Genomic DNA, 20,051 nt, shown 5'->3' with positions numbered 1-20,051 from the left:
CAGACCCCATGATACAGGTTATTCTGTGGGTCAGCTTTGGTTGAAACGGGTCAACAACTTAAATCATCTTGCAGGGCAGGGGGGAAAAGGCAGGAGTGAACAGACAGCATGACTGCATAAGCTGCTTCYGAACAGAATGGGAAAAAATTAAATTGAAAAACCCTATGGCTATTGGCTAAGGAAACTCTATTTCTCATTATATACTAGCTAATAGCTTTCTTTAAGTGTTAGCRATGCATTTATTGTTTCCAAAATCTATTTTTGCCCTTATTTTCCTTGGAATAAAGCTTGTGCTGTTACGCTGGTTGTCAGCCAGCTATCCTTCCCCCTCCCTGCCTTCCCTCCATTCCCTCCTACTAGCCTTTGAACTCCTTATCTAATTTGTCAAGTTTGGCCAGAGAGTGAGGATCTCGGCTGTATTAAGTTCCTACAATTTTTTGTGAAAACTAGTGGCTTGGTAAAAGAAGAAAAACCTAGCTTAGTGCTCCTAAGGTGAAGAGGCTTTACTGTGAGCTGAAATCATTGGTTTGGTTTGATCTGCCAGCTGGCAGCCTGGCATGTGTGAAGCTCAAAACTAGGCACCGCCAAGTACTGTGTCTTTTCCCTCTAGACATGCAGGAGACTAGGAGACAACAGGTCTTATTCTAGTGAGAGAGATAAGATACAAAATTCTCAAAATGAAACACAAAAACCCCAGGTTTCATTAGCTAAGCTATTTTATAAACATCTTGTTTCCTAATGCAGAAAGATCCAGGTTATAAACTGTCTGTTCATGTACTGGTATCTTTACTTTGGGAAAATTTGCAAATGTGCTTGATACAGATCATGAAGGCTACATGCTGGCAACTCTCCAGTCATTTGTATTATACTCTAATAGCTTGTGGCTGTCCATATGCCTGTTGACTTCCTAAAGCAGGGCAGAGCACAGTTAGATTGTGGAACAGACCTTATCTGTTCTGCGGATTTCCCATAGAAGCTGCAAAGGGAAAAGTTCTTAGCTTTCTGCAGTTATTGGGAACAGGCTATAGACTCTACTCAGTCTGGTCATCATGTATGTCTGGCAGGCTCATGGGAACATCGTTAGAGGACAGGTTCTTCCCATGGTGAATAAATGTCAGCCAGACGCGCAGAGGCCGCAATTCTGATTAGACTTTCCTTGTATAACAGATGTTTTGAAGTTCAACCAGGGAGAATAAAGTAATATCCAGGGAGAGCAACTCTCTTTTGCTTTCTAACTGTTTCAAAAAGACAGCTGAGGATCAAGAATCCCTTCTCTGAAAATATCCTAGCATCTGAAATGGTTTCTCCATTAATGATGTCTCCTTAAATCTGTGYACATACAAGGTCAGTATGCAAACTCTAAGGCTAGAGAAACTTCCAGTGTTTCACACCAGCAGTAAGAACTGGGAGCTGGCAAGAGCAGAGATTGCTCACTTCCACCTGCTTCCTCAGGCTTCACAGGCATTGTCTGTGATAGGATTAGGAGGATTTTCTTTATAATATGCAGCAGAATACTGGACTACTTCTTTGAAAATTACCCAGAATATGTAAATATTGTTTTGGTGGATCAGATCCTGAGTACTTCATTTTCTTTCCCCACCCCTGCTTTCTTGGGTTTTAAATGAGATTGAGAAAACCAGCAACACTAAACAGATGCTCTCAAAAGGGAGATGTGGATCCTGTTAAAGAACAATTCCCCCTCTGGTTTCCTTCACCTCACATTATGAATTTGTAGAGGTCTTTTTTGTCAAAGTTAACTTCAATAAAAAATAAGATATAATATATAGATACAAAATATATAATATAAAATAAGATGTAAGGTAAAAAAGGTAAGAATAAGATGTCACTTGTTCTTGAGTAAAGAGACTTCATGTTTTATTTCTTTTAGTGACTGATTAGGTATTCTATGATTATGAATCATAGAAGTTAACCTGTGGTAACATCCCCTTTCCTTTGTTTGCTTGATTATCGGTTTGGGAAGAGTTGTTTATTTTTGTTTTTTTAAAAAATATGTCTGGAAAACATTAATTTCTTTTTTCTGTTTAAAATAGGGAAGTCCTGCCTACAGCATTCCAGCCATTATCCTGTTGCATTTTCATTATCCATTCTTCACCTATACTACAGAGCACTATGCTGACCATGATACTTTAAGAGCTTAAAACCCACTAATAGGTAATGGAAATATCTGTCTTTCTAACTGCATTTTAAATTGTACTTTTGTTATTTGAAACAGTTGGATTAACTTCTCATTTGGGATCTCATCCAATGAAGTTCATAGGAGTCTTGTGTTTACCAGAGGTATATAGGTCAGCTATTTGATATTCTAATAATTTTTTTAAAATATATATTTCACAGTCATTTCTGGTTGGTTAACATATATTGTAACCACTCACTTCTTTAAGTGTGACTTCATAAACCAGTTCTGAGTTGTTTATAATAAAGCATAAAAGTTACAGATTAAAAGACATGGAATGCTAAGAAAGCATTTATCTAAAGCCGGTTTCTGTGTTTGTGAGCTTTTCTGTTGTAGCCAACAGTAAAACAGCTTATTGTCTTTGGAAAAAGTTAATCCTTTGCAGTCCAAATCAGAAACGAAAGTTAACAAACAAGACAAAAATCACTGCTGAGTTGCCTAACTAATAAACAAAAGCTGTATTTTGCCCATAGCTATTCAAACTTAGTTACTCCTGAGTTTAGGGCGCCTCATAAATGCATCTCCAGGAATGCAAATTACTCACTCACTGAAAAATCCAATGTTTTGGGCATCTGACTAAAGTGAGACTTAGTTCAGAATTGCAAAAAATCAGACAGATATCAGTAAATAACATGAGAACTTTTACTGTAATACTTCTAGTAATTAGGACCTATCCTGAAGCAGTTATTACATGCTAGCAGCAACCGATAGAGTCCAGCTGAAGAAGCAAGATATGATGGTGAATTTCACTTTAACTGCTTGCAGACTGATCAGTTCTTCTTTATAATGATAAATCTTTGCAACATTAACAAATGTTTATTTTAAAAAGCTGAAGAACTGTGTTGCAAGTATTTTTGAATGCTCTGAGATTCTTAAATAGATCTTAAAGAAAACCTTCCCAAAAGAGTTGCAGGATACTGTGAAAGATATACAATGATGGATAGAGTGAAGATACACAGTGAAGAAAAAAATCAAATCAATTGAACAATTTGGTACTGAGCTATTGTATCCCTCGTGTTCTTAAACAAAGTTATAATGTTTTCTGTTGCATTTGTGCTATGAAATAATGATGCAGGTTGGTGAAATGTCAAAGATCTGCTTAGTTACAAATATTAATTCAGTAACGTACCCCACCAATCTAAAGTATCCCCATTGTGTTTTCAGTATGCAGACCTCCCTATGCTAGCTCATCATGTTAAGGGTTGTAGCTGACTACCTTCATGGAAGTCAAACCTTTGCAGAGTAAGTTGACTAGAAATGGTATTTTGGCTTGGTATATAGTTGCAAAAAGAGGTAGGAAGACAGGAGTGTTAACTTGACGAGTGAACTAAATGAAATGCCATGCACCCTGCTGCAAAAATGAAAATGTAGTTTTAGTATTAAAAGAAGTAATACTGTGTAAATGGTTACCATGTCACTGAATATTCACAGTGTTCAGTTAAGGTTATTAATTGTAGTTAAAACATGCAATGTGATTGCAACTTGCTTTTTGCTACAACCTAGTTCAAAAGCATGCTTAGCATGTGTTCAGAATACAAGTGTGTTTTTTTTTCTTTCAAGTGGATTATTGAAAAATGTGGTACCATTCACTCACATAGACAAATGAACTGTTGTGGAAAGGATTGTAGTGCCCCAGTTTGTTATCCTCCAGATTCTTCACTGTCTTTCCAGAAATTATTTCTCTGAGTTAACTGGATAATAAGAAGTTTGGAAAAATTTTGTAGCTGGCTCTGACTTTACATATTGCCCTTAACAAGAACACAAAAATGTTATGTTGAGCTAGTAACTTTATCCTCTTCAGTCTGCAAAAATGTACTTTTTTCTTTAAGAGGGTTAAAACTAGAAAACACTTGGAAGGAGCACTTAGAAAATGAAATAGTGGGTTGCCATTAAGTGCCATGGAAATTAAAATAAACATTGTTCTAGCAAAGAAACATTAACAACAACAATAAAGTTTGTGTTGGAAAAATCTCTACATGGCTTAGAAACATACTCAACACAATTTGGCATCATCCTCTTTATGCAGATCAAATAGTGCAATTGGTATTAATTACCAAATTAATTATTCAGAATAAAAGGCATTTTTACATAGATAAAGGTATTGTACGTCTTGTTTATTAAGCTAGCTTGGCAAATGTTGTTTGCTTAGAGTCAATTGCTACATATTACAAGGAAAAGTTAGATCATGGATGTGAAACATGATTGGTGCAATATACTGTCATTAAATGTTGGCAGGAAAGCTAATAATTCTAATTTTTCTTCATTTTGTGAGGTAAAACTGTTGGGAGGATGATTTCCTAACATCTACAGCCTGAGATTTGGATAGAAGAGAAGGCTAATAAAGAGAATTAAGATTTTGATTCTTAAGAATTAAATTTAATTTTTAATTAACAAAATTAAGAAATTCAGAGGAGGATAGAAGCTGTCTCTTTAGCCCAATAGTCCTTCCTCCCACGCTCAATAAATTTATTTGGAATGTAATCTGAAGTAAGTCACTTCAGGGGAGGAGGTTATATGAAAAGGCTAATTTTGGTCTAATGAAGTTAGGCTTCCTGGATTTTCCTTACGATTAGTGGAGAAGAGAGAGGTTCCTCCAGTGTGCCGTTCAGAAAGGTTACGTTAATTCCTGATTTTATGGCAGGAACTTAAGTTTATCGGTTCATTTAAATCACTCTCTCTCTAGGGAGACAAATGTCCTTAGGCTAAAGGGAGTCTCTGTGAAATATCCCTATTATACATATTYTCACACTTCTGAAATCTACTGAAGAGAGTTAGTATTATAATAGGGTAAAGTAATTATTCTGAAGATGATGTGCAGACTGAAATAATGCGAGGTTCTTTTTCTTCCTTCCCTCGTACAGAATAAATCTAGTGTTTCTGGTTTTGGTAGAAATGCTTGAAAGAAATCTGATACGTATTTTGCAGCTTTATCCAGCCACATCAAAGCTGATGAATGTTCTAAAAAAACATTTTGACCAACTGTTTCTTCAGGAAACAAACAAAAACAAGTATCTGGAGTATCTGTAGAAAAAAAAAATCACTCAGCTAATCGAGTTTTACTTCCATTGCATTAAGTCTTACAACTATAACAAAACTAATCTACAGCTCATCTTTGCTTCAGTTTAACTGACTTGATAAAAGAGAATAAGGCAAACATGAAAAAATTTCATAATGAGTGCCAAAACATAATTTCTAAGGCAAGCCTGCAAACTTAGAGTYCTTCAAGGGGAAGAGAGATACTGAGGTGAGAACTGAACTTTGGGGTGCTGTTCTTTTATTTTGTTGTTTTTTCTTTTTTGATCATAAAGAAAAAAAAGATTATAAAACCCTTTCTCCTTGAAGAAATTGCCATCGTAGTAATAGAATTAACAAGTTATATTTTGTTCCTACTTTGCAGCAAATGTGTGCGGCTATAGTTTGCTTAAATAAAGTTCTTAATCCTGATTTAATTGGCAGAAAATATATTTCATTGTAAAGTTCTTGATACTAAAACATTGTGTATGAATTGCAGAAGCTTTGAATTTAGAATACATGTGGGCTAATGAAAGATGGTTACTAACATTTCATAACAATTCCTCCCTGGGCCAAAGACAAGAATTGGAAGAAGATTTTTTAAATAAGAAAAAGCATGCTTGTAAAACTGAATAGGGAAGCAGTCATACAAGGTAAGACTGTGGTTATTTATATTTTCCCTTATAATAAATATATTGCTTTAATAATACATAAAAATTAAAATATTTGGTGGTTTAAATAAATGGAATTATTCTTAAAACAGGTCCCCTTTACAGGCAAAAAGATAAAATATTACAAAATTCTGTAATGAAAACAAATAATCCTGAATAATTTAGTGACATAAGGTCATGTTCTATCCTCAGCCATTCATTTGCAATTTCCATTTTGAGAATGCATATGCAAAAAAGGTCAATAAGCTCAGTTCTAGATCATTTGCCACTATTATACTGGGAATGCTACAGTTTTGTAGGGCATAGCCTCTCTACCAAGAACTTTATGCCTCCCATTCCGTAGAGGAAAACTTCAGTCTGTGCATCTGACCCACCTCAGCTGAAGATGCAGTGAACTGGAAATTCGTGTCCCAACTAGTTGCACATGGATGCTGCCAAGTTTCTTTCTCTCATCTTCCTTGTAATAAAGATTTTAAAATTTTGTCCTGGATTTAAGGACTGTTTAGTTACTTTCTCCAATGCAGCCTTTCTTCTTCGTTTAATAAGCTGTTTCAGATGCAGCTATCAGTAAGGCACTTTGAGATGTAGCTTATGCTCTGCAAAATAACAGGGGCCATACTATACAATGGAAAGGAAGTGTGGGGTAAAAGCGTGGAAAATTCCATCCCTAGAAAATGGGATGTTTCATTTAAAGGTATTGTACTGAAAAGGAGATAGGATTTCAGCTTCTTACTAGTCTGTTATCCAAAAAAATCACATTATTTTCAAACATTTTCACTTCACAAATTAATATTAACCAAATCCTGAGTAGTCAAGCAAAGCTGCCATGAAGTCAGTGGTTAAAAATTTGGGCTTTTTGCATTTTAGAAATTATGAATTACATTAAGTTCCTTAGTGTATAATTATTGCACTTACATTCAAAGACATGCAGTCTTCTTCTCGCTCCGCTTCCTACTTTCTCCAAAGACAGATGTATGGTACTTTGAGTTAACTATCTTTGGGTGAAGATAATCATGGAATAGGTATTCAGAGACCATAAATGAAAAATAACATGTTGTTTAAAAAGGAGAGGCTTTCCCTCCTTGGTATCATGTTTTTTCACTTGTGTATACTCCCAAGATTTTATTCAGTGAGCTTTTATTTTTTAGCGAGCTTTACTTGTGCAGTAAAGCTCAAGAGGGGGGGCATTTCCAAAGTTTGATGGGAATAAATGAAATTCAGTTTGGCTGCTTTGATCTTGTGTGGGGAAAGTTCATTGCCTGTGCAGTTAGCCTGTGATGTAGAATCTACCAATACCACATTAGAAGTTTTTTAATGATATATATTATGTGTTTTTATTGTATGTTAAAGCACTCTAATTGCAGAGAGTGATTATTAAGCAGCTTACTAGGTATATTAGTATAATACAAATGTTACCTGCAGTGTGAAATAGCTTTTGGAGTTTTAAAATCATGTGGCTGATGTTATCTAGTTACTCTAATTATTTCTGTTTTCAGAATTCAAATAGTTCAGGAAGCAAGGCTGTCCATACCTGACATTTCATTGTCCAGTGAGACCTGACTTGTATTGACTGAACTAGAAGCATTAATTAGAGAAACAGGGTAATTTCTTCCATTCGCTGTCTCAATAAGGTTGATTTATTTCTTTACATGGTACCAATATGGATTCTGTGGGAGAAAAGCAGTGGGAGTTGTAAGTGTGTCCTAAAACATTCCCCGAGTTTGTGCAGCTAGTTTGAGAATAGATTACTTCGATGTTTTTTTCTGACTCAGACACATGTGAGGCATTCAGAGCAGGAGATGTAGGCAGCACTGAGCAGCTGAATGTATGTGATAGGTAAGGAGATGGCAAAGGAGGAAACTGGTGGGCTGAGATAGTAAGAAAGAAAAGAGACCTGTTATAATCCTTTGTAGTTAAAGGGTTTGTAAAAGTTTCTTACCAGTGTCAGTTGATCTTCTAGGAAGGGAAGGAGAGGAAGAAGACTCCCTACTGCTTGTCACTTATTTTCTGCTAAGCAGTATTTTAGTCAAATGGACTYTTCTTTATACAGCTGTACAATTGAGACTGCTTCATTTAGTGTGTGTGTGTTTGTGCATGTACATGTATGCATGTATATGTAAGTGCCAATCAAAGTTTTGAAAAATGCTGCTTGCTGTATTTTCTCCCGCAAGGTGAGTATTTCCAGTGTGATGGTGACTGTTACTTTTTTATAGAACTAAAAATATCTTCAGTAGCCTGCCCCCCCCCCCAAATGGCCTCTTAAAAACATTTAAAGCTTGTTCATGTTCAAGAATATAAAATGTGACAGAGCAGGGAGATGCCAGACATTCTTTGGATGGAGATAGGTTTATTTTCTCAAGAGAGCTACTTAGGAATCCAGCACAGTGCCATCCTACGGCAACATGATCTTAGTCTTCCTGTGGTCTCAAAAAGATACAGCATTCACTGAATTGAAAACTCTAACAGGAAAAAGATTTTCTTCCTTTCTTCTGCCTACTGTAATATCCATCCCTTCTTTCAGCAATGCTAATTACTCGTCAGAAGCATAAAGGTAATTTTCCTCTGTTGTACATTTTTTCCAAAATCAGTTTATTCAAGAAATCAGTGAACATAAGAACTGCGTACCTAGGTCGCACAAAACCTCTACCTAGTCCAATATGAGAAACAGGGCATTATGCGCAAAGTAGGATTATTTTTTAATCCACAGTTTTCAACCATCTGCAGGCCAGGGRGCTCCAGATTCAGAGTCTGTATAACCGCCACCATACCTCTCCTCTGAAACTACCTGATCTCTTCTAAAATTCACTTACAGATTTCTCTTTCATAACTTCCTGTGGTAACAATTTCCATTGTTTAATTATACATTGTATGAAGGAACTTCCTTTTGTCTTCAAACTACTGCCTGATAACTGCATTGGGCATCCTCTTCCTCTTGTTCTGTGAGGAATAGTGGGCACATATTCTGTTCTCAGTTCTTCCCTTCTGTTCTTAACATTTTCACCTTTTTGGCTGATGCTGAATGCTGTTTCCTGAGAAGTATCCGGAATAACTCAGATCTTTTTCTTGACTCATAGAACATAATGATGGGATCTGATTTAGCTAAGTATATTTTAGGGTTATTTTTCCCATGTATATAGATCTGCATTTTTCAGCAGAGTATTTAACCTGCCATTTTATCATTCAGTTACTCAATATTTTAAAATTCATCCCAGTTGTCTTTGGACCGGATTATCCCAACACATCTTCCATCATCTGTTTTTGTCACCTCAGTTGCCATCTTTTTGAGATCCTTCATGACTGTGTTGAGCACCACAATTTCTATGGGGCTCTCTTCACTAGAAAAAAAGACCTATAACTCCTCCCTTTCGTTTCCTTAATCCGTGAGAGGTCTTTCACTCTTGTCTTGAGAGAGCTTAGTCTCTTTAAGCTGTTTTGTAGAGAATCTTGTCAAAATTGTCTTTGATAGTCCAATTGCCTATATTAAAATACATGTTGTCTTCTGTAAAGAAACTTAATGAAATAGCAGATCTCCAAAAAACAAACAAACAAACAAAAAAAACCCTACAAGTTAGCTTAAGACCCCCCAGAACGCTGCACAGGCATGTCTTCATTTATAGTTCTCTTATCTGCATCTGTTTTGTAATAAAATATTACATGAATGTCATGACTATCTCATCTAAGAACTGGAAATTAGGAACTAGGAAGAGCGCTTTACAGGACAATAGAATGAAAAAGCAATTGGTTGTCAAAGAAGGAGTTTCTTTTTTTTTTTTTTAGTAGAATAGAAGAGAACTTCAAGGTCAACATCAAGATATTGAAGGAGGTGTTTGGAAAGAATGAGCATCCTTCAATTTCTATGCTATTTGTCTTTATCTCAGTCTCTGCAGGGTTTTTGTTTGCCCTCCAGTTAATGGCCAGTTTTTATCTCCACAATTGCCACAATGTTGTTTGGAGGTCTTCTAAAACTCCAAAACTTTGCTTGATAATAAAACTTATTGAAGCATTGGTGTTTCAGCATTTCTTTTATTTTAAGTTTGTCTTATCTGTATAGTTCTGTATTATTGAACATCGTGCAGAAAAACTTGAGCCTAAAATTACAGTGACTTGGAGTATCATCTTCTAAAACATGTTTTCTAAGTATTTTTCCCTTATTTTCTATCTTCTATTTCTTAATGCATTAGTTATTGAATATTTTTCTTCCATAATCTTTCGTGAATGTTGTAATGTTAAAATAATACAAAATAGGTGCATTACACGACTTTAATTGTTCAATTTATTCAATAAGGAAAGACTAAAACCATAAAAAATGGTAAGACAGTAAGTTTTAATGTATACAGATTGTATACTTTATACAAACGTCTAAATAGCAAATAAACAGTTTTGGTTTTGTGTAGTTATATTAAAAGTTGTAAATTGAACATAATTAGATATATCTCACATTTTTTTAGGCCAGTAATGACAATAAATATTGAATTCTGGCATAGCTGATAAAGCACTAAGAAAACAGGGTTAAGAAAGATGAGGTTATGGTAGCTTTAACTCAGTGCTAAAATGTGAATACTGTTCCTCCTCCACCCTGTCACCTCACTTACCAGAATTTATCAAAGCTTTAGCAGCTACCACAGAAAAGGACATGTTTGTCATCCAGCTCTATCAGTTACAGTTCAGTGTTTCAGTATACAACCCTCATCACTGGCAGCTTGATCTAAACTGATGCCTTGCCAATTGCAATGACTGAGAGACAAGCATATACCTCATTCACTTGTTCTTACTATTAGGATGGTATACTCTGGGAGAGAGACTCAGAGGACAACTGGACTGTGATAACCTTACATTTCTGCAGCATTCTTGACCCACGATGTGCCCTACTTGTCTTTTGAAGTCTCTTCCATGAGTCACTCTGTCCCTTCTACTCCCTCCCTGTGCCCCTTTTCCATTTTAGAGTTTCAGGCCAAACTTTTCAAACATGGTATATAAAATGCAAGCCCCCAAACCTATCATTATTCTTGCTTGCAGAAGTAATTTTCTGCTTTAAGCTCACTTCTTTTTTGGGGCTCGCAGTACCCGACATTGATATAAACATAACGAGTGGCAGGGGGAGGGTTAGATGTCAATGAGATCAGATGATACAGAAAGTTGGCAAATTTTTTTTGGATCAACCACTTCCTGGAAAATCAGAGAAGAAATGGTGCTGGCTGAATAATTCTATCAGAGAAAGATTTTGATAAATTGGACACGAGGAACATTTTACTGCATTTGGCCTATGCTATTTCAGAGGAACAGAGCTTTTGCCTCAGAGTTAAAGCTTTGTCCTGAACTAATTCCCCTGAAAAATATGGCTTTTTGGTACAGTGCATGCCAGTCAATCCATAAAAATTCCTTTCTTGTTCTGATAGCTTTGATTTTTATTGTTAGCTTTTTGAGATTTGTCTTTTGGAGAACAGTCTTTGAAAACCACAAGAATAAGGTTAGGAAGCCATCTGTTCCTAAAGACTTGTAGAGTTTTGGTTTTGGCAGCTTTCTGAAGAAAAAAAGGAACATTTTTTTCTTTCAAAGTTTTCTAGCAAAGTCATACCAAAGAAAAAGGTAGTTTCCAAATTAGAGTACAAACTTTAAGCTCCTGAATCTAAAGTTTAAGCATGTAACCAAAACCAAACTCATTTTCTTCACTATGAGTACCCATACTTCTATGATTCTATGATAAATTCAGTTGATAGTGATATAAAAGTAAGAGGATCTGTGTTCTCTATTTAAATCTGATTTTAGGAGCTTACTTTTGAGATTTCACATTTGAATGCTGACCTCAGTGTATTCCGTGTTATACGTCTGTGTTTCTTCAAAGTGAGAAAAGTAGCAGTAGATAACACTGAGGGCCCAAAGAACTTAAATTCTTCAAACTTAAGCTATATAGAAAGACTGGACTGCTTTTGGAGTGGATAGTGTATAAGAGTTCTTTACTTTTAAAGACACCTGCAAAATAAAATGTTGAATTGTCACTCTTCTGCATTAATGTACTTTCCTGATCCTGGGGTTCTGTAGGTAAGGACTTCGGATGATCGCTATGGGGAAAAGCAGCTCTGGAATCTTGGTACCACAAATAGTCTCCCTTCCCTCATTTTGAGTTTTGAATTGTGATGGAATCTAAGTGCAGAGCTTGAGAACACAAGTAATGGGAACTTGCTTTTCCTTTCTCACAAACAACTGTTTGCTTTCATTTCCTGACTCTCCTTTCTGCAGGTCAGCAAATCTCCTCATAGTTCTTTTTTCAACTGATAAGCAGTATGCTTTCTCCTCTTTCCCCCACTTAAAATAGTTGTTTTTTCCCCTGAATCTACTTTTATCTTCTTGTTATAAATAATTATAAAAAGGGCAGATTATTTCCCCTGTACTTTTGGCTGTGAGTGCTAGACTGCAGCTAGCGAGAAGTGTCCTGGTAGACCCTTGCTTGGGCCACATACAGTTCAAGCTAACTAGCCAAGTTCAGCAGTTGGCATCTGAAAGCAGGGGAGAACCTGCTTGGTCCCCAGGCCAGATATACAGTTACCATGTTAGGGGAGCATGGGGCAAGGATAATTTGAGAGAGCCTTGCAGGTGTTGCCTGGGATTGAGTCCCTCCCTATGGTTGGATATTGACACTTTCAAACTGGGAACACTAGGCAGAACCTTACTTATTTTAAGTAATCAGTTGAAGCACCGCAGTTAGTTTATTTGTACAGCTAATGTGATAAACCTACCTATTAAGAATTTCAGTCAGAATTCAGCTGACCTCCATTTTTTTATTTCAAAGGCTTGTTTGTGTTGGGAATGTATTCAGATTTCACCATCTGAATCAGTGCAATTAAGTACAGAAAGCCATATGCGGGCTGCTCACAAAAGCGTTCATCTTGCAAAGCTCTTCTATTGTTATCCTCAGCTGAAGTTTGCATCAGTGCAACACCCTCCTAAAGAACCCAAATTAATATTTCATTGTGTAATATGCAAGAACAGCTGTTGTCATAAGAATGCCTAAAGGAACAGCTTTTGTACCAAGACAGTATCTCTGCATGATGTGTGGAGTTCAGATGACTTATTTTACCTCAGTCTTAGGTATTCTGTAAGAATGATGTTGTAATTTTGCAGCATTCCAGTTATTAAATCACATGCCCTTTGTTGGTTTCGTCTTGAAGTTCATAACTATCTCAATTTAGCACAGTTACCTGTGAAAGGAATGCAACTCCCTGAAGTTCATGTTGTTTCAGCTAGTACATGTATCTCTTCTGAAGGTCATCCAAACTGTTGCTATCTTGGGCAGTAAAATACATACCAAATTTCTTCGCCAAATTCAGAAGTAGCAAGGTAGCCTTTYGGTCTTTAGATATGTTCCCCCCCCCCTTTTTTTTTTTAATCCCAGTGCAAAAAACGTCTTCCAAAATAGTAGAAATCTGACTTTGTATAGTACGTAAGTTGAACTGTTTGGAAAAGCAGACTGAAGTTACAGAATGGGTTATAAACAGGTCCAGTAGATATGTTATGTCTTCACAACACACCTTTTTAAATTTCAATGAAAAATCAATTAGGGAATGTTTATTGGAATAACTTTCTTCGTAGTGTAAAAATGATGCTTTGTGACTACACTCAGATACTTCTTAGCACAATTTTAATATTGTCCCATAGCAGTACTTTCAGTAGCAAGGAATAACACAACCTAGAGGAAACAATGGATGATTCAGCAATATAGACAGAAAACCTTCTGTAAAGTATGTTTGCAAAATCTTTTATTATTTTGATATGTGCTTAGAGCAAGAATAGGTCTTTTGGCTCTTTTTTTCTTTTGGATAATACTGACATGAATTATCTTTTTTTGTTTGTTTGTTTTTTGGTTTTTGGTTTTTTTGCTGTTGGTGATTACTTGTTTCTGAAGCTAGATATTGATATGGGAAATCAGTATATCTGTTGGCTTTCAGCTGTGTTTCTATTCACAGCAAGAGAGCCGTAAGGATGGTCTTGCAGAATTGTGATGTTGCTTATTACAGACTTTGAGATCACCTGGTGGCAGGAGGGAAGTGCATATTTATTGTTTTTTGTTTCTTTTCAGGCAGCTAGACATGCATATTCAGCCTGTTATCTAGGGATTAAATTGGACTGTTTCTAGCAAAAGCAATTAGTGTTATCTAATACACATCATTGTCCCACAAATTGGGATATTACAATCTAGATGAGTGGACTGCTGAATCAGTGAGAAAATCGCTGAATTATTGGCTTGAAAGGATGTGGTTGGTTAGTTCATACTCTACTTGAGGCTGGTTTCAGGTAGAGTTCCTTGGGGGTCTATACTGTTTATCTCTTACAATGACCTGGAGGATGATTCTAAATATATTCTCATCAAATCTGTATTGCTGCTTCCAGTTTGGGGACCCCAAGACATTGATAAACTTGAGCAAGTCCAATGGAYGTTCATTCAGTGTCAATAGACTCATGTCCTGTGAGGTGAGGCTGTGGGCGCTGGTGTCGTTTACCCTGCAGAAGATACTATTTTAAGGACACCTAGTAGTTTTTCAGTGCTTAGGAACAGGTTACTAAAAAGATGAGCCTAGGCTCTTTAGAGATGCATGGCAAGAGAACAAGAGGCAGTGGTCATAAATTGAAACAAGTGAGGTTCTGCCTTTATTCAAAAGTGGGTGTATTTGTTTGTTGATTTGTTTATTTAAACTACTACCAAGGTCACTGATCACTGGTGCAGGTTGTGCAGAAACTGTGGAATTTCTGTTCTCAGAAGTTTTAAAGATCCAAGTGGAAAGAGCCCTGAGCAACCTGGTCTGGTTACTTCAGTGTCAACCCTGCTTCAAGCAGCAGGTTGGACCAGATGACCTTCCACTCTGAAGGATTCTTTGATTCTGTGAATTGATGCTCCAGGCAGACTGTCATACAGTGGTTAGAAGGTAACTGTAATCAAGTAAACAGTCTGCACTCTAAGTCAGATCGTTTGATAAGGTGATGCTACATTTATTCACTTCCTAATGAAAGCAATATTTTAAAAATTCACTGAAATAGGAGTCATATTTTTTTTTTCTTAACTAAAAAACTTAACTAAGAGACAAAGTCATGCTTATAGGTATGTTGATTTTTGCAATACAAACACAAATGTGTTTGTGTGACTAAAGTAAACAACTGTGAATCTGGTTTTGTGCTAGAAGTCTGCTGGGGAAGAGTGATTCTTATGTATGGCCTTTCTGAGAACCCCACTTGAACTGCCAGTTAGTCATGATGTTGTGGTTGAGTTCCTCTGTGTGAAAATCTTTTCTAAATTCTGGAGGGAAATCTATTTGAAATAGCAGCACAAAATTCCTTGTTGCTAATATTTTTTTCTTTAAATGAGAATAAAATACTTATTTTCATGTTCTTTTCCATTTATTTATTTAAGATGGAGAGCTGAGTGTAATCTTCCTGCTTGAAGGACTGCAGTTACATTTTAGAATCCCAAAGAAATTTATTTATTGTTGTTTTGCTCAACAAAGCACGTCCTTTGGGATTACTCTTTTTAATTTGGAAAGAAAGAATTTTATTGTGTCATTTTTTCATCTAGAAGACTCTTTGCTTGACTAGCAACAAGACTCCTGGGTCACTAAGCAATAGCATTCTCCCCTAATTGCTTTCGGTGTATTTATGTTTCTAAGTTAGGCCTTTGGTAATAACTTTTTCCAAAAATTTTAGCTGGCCCTGGAAAACAGAATAGTTTATAGAATGTTTTATATGTAAAAAATGCATTTGAAAATATTACTTCATGTAACATAAACTCAAAAGAGTTTTGTAAAAAAAGAATGAATTGGCAACAGATGACATAAAATATTTCTTCTCTCATCTTCCCTTCTCACTGCTCCCTCCACCTTGCAAATTTGTTCTCTTTTTAGCATATCTAAGAATATAGTCAAATAGCAATTTGAGCATGTCTTAGCTCAAGTTCCCAACTCAACCTACATCATAGACAAAAATAGATGTGTAACTAGAATGTGATGTATAATAAATGCAGTCCAGACAGTAGAAACATATCCAGGTTTCTCTGAATTTGTGAGGACTAGAAGAAAAAATAAACCCAAATGACTGTCTTACCAAGTACACGATGCTCAGCCAAAAGTATGTTCAGTTATAAAATTTTGTACAGATACTATCATTAATATTATCAGTAATCATCAGTAATTTCTTTTGGGTGCTCTGTCAATGCACAGGTCCTGTGTCAGAGTTCTTTTGGGACCACCAAACCAAGATCAATAACAAGTTAGCATTTCTTACACATAGTAAGCTTCTTAGGAGGAATAAGAAAGCAACATCTTTTTACTCATGTTTCGTTTTCAGCTTTTGGGATTTTTCTTCTATTTTAAGGTCATTATCTTTTTATTGTAGACAATAGGCTCTGGATATTTCCTACCTCTAGATTCCTTCTGAATTACCCTCCTAAATGACACTCTATGTACTGTTCTCACACTCTCATCTTCACAGTTTCTTGTATGCTGTTCCTTATGCTTAGATATCCTTATTCTACATGCCAGATATCCACCTACTCCTTATTCATATTCTTCCTTTAAACTACACTTCCTTCAAGGCTATCAAATATAATCTGCAAGTTAAGAAACACTTATTAACTCTGCCTTGAGACCTGCCTAATTTTTCCTTAATATCACATGTGCCATCTTCTTGTTCACCAAATATATATTTTAAAGTATGCCGAAGTTATTCCCGAGTAATTCCCGGGGAAAAAATTCCCAACTTGATTGCATGGTGGCCATCTGGCTGAGCTCTGCTGCTTGTTGGCTGCTTCCTGGCATTCTAGCTGAAAGCCTGCTGAGGGTGGAAGAGGAAAAAAGGAGTAAGAAGTAGGACGAGGTAAAATTAATGTTTGCCAGTTAACAGAGCTCGTGGAAACAAACATCTACAAACAGTAGAGTGCTTTTTACTGAAAGCAAGGGAAAGAATTCTTGAAAATGATAATGAGAAATGCGGTTAGGAGAGATTAGTTGCAATTAAAATGCAGGAGGCATATCTAAAAACTTCTGGACCATAACATCTGTTAGGCAGTGAAGAGTATTTCACAGCCTAATATGACTCTGGGCGTACTTGTGCAATAAGTAATTCATTTGTGGCAAAGGTTTGTTATGTGGCTTGCAGAGACAATTTCCTATGAGGTAAAGGATCTACCATGTTTCAAATCTTAGATCTCTAACTTGTTGAGATTGATATCCAATCTCAATATTGGATAAAAAATAGAGCATTAACCTTTAGTAAGCCCTAAGAAATACATAGGTGGCTTTCACTGTTATATTTGAAAGAGTGATCCTGTGGCTTCACATTCACTTCCAGTTCTTCTACTTCCTGAAGAAGCTCCCTTGCGGTTGAGCTATGAAACRTGCAGGGGTACTTGGAGAGCAGTAGTAAAACAAAAAGGTCTGTGTGGACAGGGAAAAAAGAAAGGAGAGAGATGCATGTGTTGTTTTCTTTTGTGCCACAAAGAGTCCTTGGTTGTATTCATTTTAGAGTTCTGTACTTCAGAGATAACATTTTAAACATGACCCTGGAAACAGCTGCCAGGTGCCAGTTAAATTTGTGGAACTCTAGTTTCTGCTGAACCAAAACCACTGAGTGAGGGGAAACAGATGGACAAAGGCTTTAGGATCTGAGTCACTGAGGAAGGACCACTATCTTTTTGGGTCTCATGCCCCTGTTTTCTGCAGCATGGGGAATGGAGAATGTCAGCTTCTTGCGATGGCAAGATTAGGGAGAAGTCTCTGCTCTAAGAATCTCTCAGACATTTCCTGTCCCATAGCTCCATTTGGCTCTTCTTTCCGTATGAGGACTGGGTCCAGTATCGTAGGCACATACTTAACCTAGTAAAATTATATTACAGGATTTTTGTCTTAAACTGATTAGTTCAAAGAAAAGCTCAGAATGAATAGAACCTATCAATGAAGCAGAATGTAATTTTTGTGAACTCACATATCCATTTGCTTTCAAAGGGAGGTAATACTACTTGTGGCCTTATTTCCTTTAAATTCTTTTTAGTGATAAATTAAAAAAAAAAAAAAAAAAAAAAAAAAAACAGAGAACAAGGACTTTGTTCCCAAAACTGAGTCATTTATAAAAATTTGATTCATGCAGTACTAATTCCTAATTGTCCCAAAAAAGTACAGTCCAGAAACTTTAAGGCTGTTTCAGGGACACTTTCCTTAAAAGAAAATCCCTTCTTTCTTTTACCTGGGTATATTAGTCTAAGGTGCAAGTGAAGTACTGGCCTTCAGTATTACTAAAACTTCATATCCTTCACTTGCTTGCTGATTGTCTTCAGCATAAGATTCAACCAAAGATTCCTGTAAAAAATAAGAAAGATTGCAAGCCCCTCCTCAGACTGCTTTACTGCAAAACAGTTAAACCTAAACACTAATCACTAACAAAAGAGAAATTATATAAATATTGCTAAAACAGGATAAAGCTGACTTATACTCTTCCACTGCAAAAACATTTATAGTCTTTAAACTTCTATTTAGCTATGTTAAAATAGTTGTTGACTATCTGTGCAGTCAGTATTCAGTTGATTTTTTTTTTTTTTTTTTTAGTGGATAAGAAGTCTAGAGATGAGATCAAAATGAATCCTACTGGAGTTATGTACAACAACTGCCAGAAAACATTATCTGTGAATCTCTGTGGAACTTGGTTATTAGATTTTTTTAAACTCTTATATAAAATTTTAGATACATGACCAAATGCCTTCCTACTGGAGTTGGTCTTGTTGGTAATGGACATAGCATCAGCCGCTCCCTTCTTCCCCCCCCCCTTTTTTTTTGTCTCAGCAGAGACTTATACCATAATTAGACATCAGTAGAGATATTCTCCTGATTGCTCCAAATCAGATCAAGCCAGACATACATCAGAGGAACATTTTGTGAAGCTTAAATTTGATTTGCCCAATGTTGTATTTATTTTATAAGTAAATAAAGAACTCTAGTTATTCCAGCATTGTCCAGTACTTTATGTCTGTCATAACTTTTCCTTTCTCTTGTTTAACCATATTAAGTTTTGTGTGTTCCTGAGCTATGAGGAAAACAGGAAGTAGAAAGGCAGATTTTCCTGTAGCGTGCCTTTGTAAAGCAAGTCCCATGTGGGTAGCTTGTAATCTTGAGAAAGACTCTGCCCATTAAGTTTGAGAGAGACAAGTTCGTTAGAAGATGGAGAYGTTTGCTCTATTCTTCTTGCACTTTTGTTAATTTCTTTCTGTGTGTTCTTCTATGCTCTTTATACTTGTATTTCCCCAAGAGAAGAGCAATAAATAAATAAATAAATAAATGGATTAAATTAAGCTAAAAAGTCTAAAAAGTCAAGTATTAGAATGTTCATGTTTAAAATATTGCTGTGACAAAATTATTCAAATTTATCATTTGTCTCTGAGATTGCAACCTTGAAGTGTTCTGATTGTCTAGAAATGTCATTTAAATGGCTCAGATGGTATCACAGTACTTCTCAGGATGAAAGCTGAGACACTTTGCATTCACATGTTAGTTACACACACTTTGCATGCCCCAATAGTATCGTTCTGTATCTTGTCAATAGAAACACCGTTTAATTTGTCCTCAAGATTTTACCTTATATATATGGATGATAATGTGGGCAGAACTTGGATCATTAGTGTTATCACAGGGCATATTTTATATTAGTCCTGAGACTACAACCATGTTTTTTAGTAAACTATGATTGAAGCAGTTTCTTAATATCTTGCAAACTTAATCATTAATTTAATATGAGAAACTAACTTCTTCTTCTAAAAATTAGATGCAGTAAAAAGCAGCTGTGGTTATTTTATCTATGTTGCAGACAATAAAGAAAGTGTCTCACAATTTCCATGTAGTATCTTTTGTTATGTAGGGCAAGAATGTAAATGAGTCAACTTTAACTGGATTTTTTTTTTCTTTTCCAGTGGATGTTTTCATTATACAAATTTTTTGAAGTCCCAGTGCAGGATCTTAAAGCTCCTCTAAGGCATTCTGAATCTGATTTTATGGGTTTTTAAAATTTTTGAGATAGTGTATTCCAGTAAATTATGTTTATGCATTTTAAATGTTATAATAATGCTTTGTGTTTGAAAAGCTTATTATATGGTAGAGGATAGGGAAGAGACCCTGTTTTGTTCACATATTGTTTGAATGAAATAACAG

The 20,051-nt window shown here is 35.9% G+C and overlaps 1 protein-coding gene across 16 annotated transcripts in view; it reads left to right on the top strand.

Annotated features, from left to right (window-relative positions):
• The window catches only part of IRAG1 (inositol 1,4,5-triphosphate receptor associated 1), a 78,676-nt gene that overhangs the window by 8,122 nt on the left and 50,503 nt on the right, over positions 1-20,051 (top strand). For 8 of the 16 annotated variants that reach the window (XM_085317229.1, XM_085317232.1, XM_085317227.1 and 5 more), the window contains exons 2-4: positions 2,052-2,172; positions 2,855-2,933; positions 5,785-5,859. The exons of 5 other annotated variants lie outside the window; for them this stretch is intronic. In XM_085317229.1, coding sequence (XP_085173355.1) covers positions 5,823-5,859 — 37 coding nt within the window. In that variant the 5' untranslated portion in view covers positions 2,052-2,172; positions 2,855-2,933; positions 5,785-5,822. The remainder of the gene's footprint in view (positions 1-2,051; positions 2,173-2,854; positions 2,934-5,784; positions 5,860-20,051) is intronic. 3 more of the 16 variants (XM_085317230.1, XM_085317218.1, XM_085317217.1) reach the window with 3 other exon arrangements.

The sequence above is a fragment of the Rhea americana genome, unplaced genomic scaffold (genome assembly GCF_003343005.1).
Source record: "Rhea americana isolate MKP2758 unplaced genomic scaffold, rheAme1 scaffold_49, whole genome shotgun sequence".
In the NCBI taxonomy this organism is placed as follows: domain Eukaryota; kingdom Metazoa; phylum Chordata; class Aves; order Rheiformes; family Rheidae; genus Rhea; species Rhea americana.
This window is presented reverse-complemented; position numbering and strand designations above follow the sequence as displayed.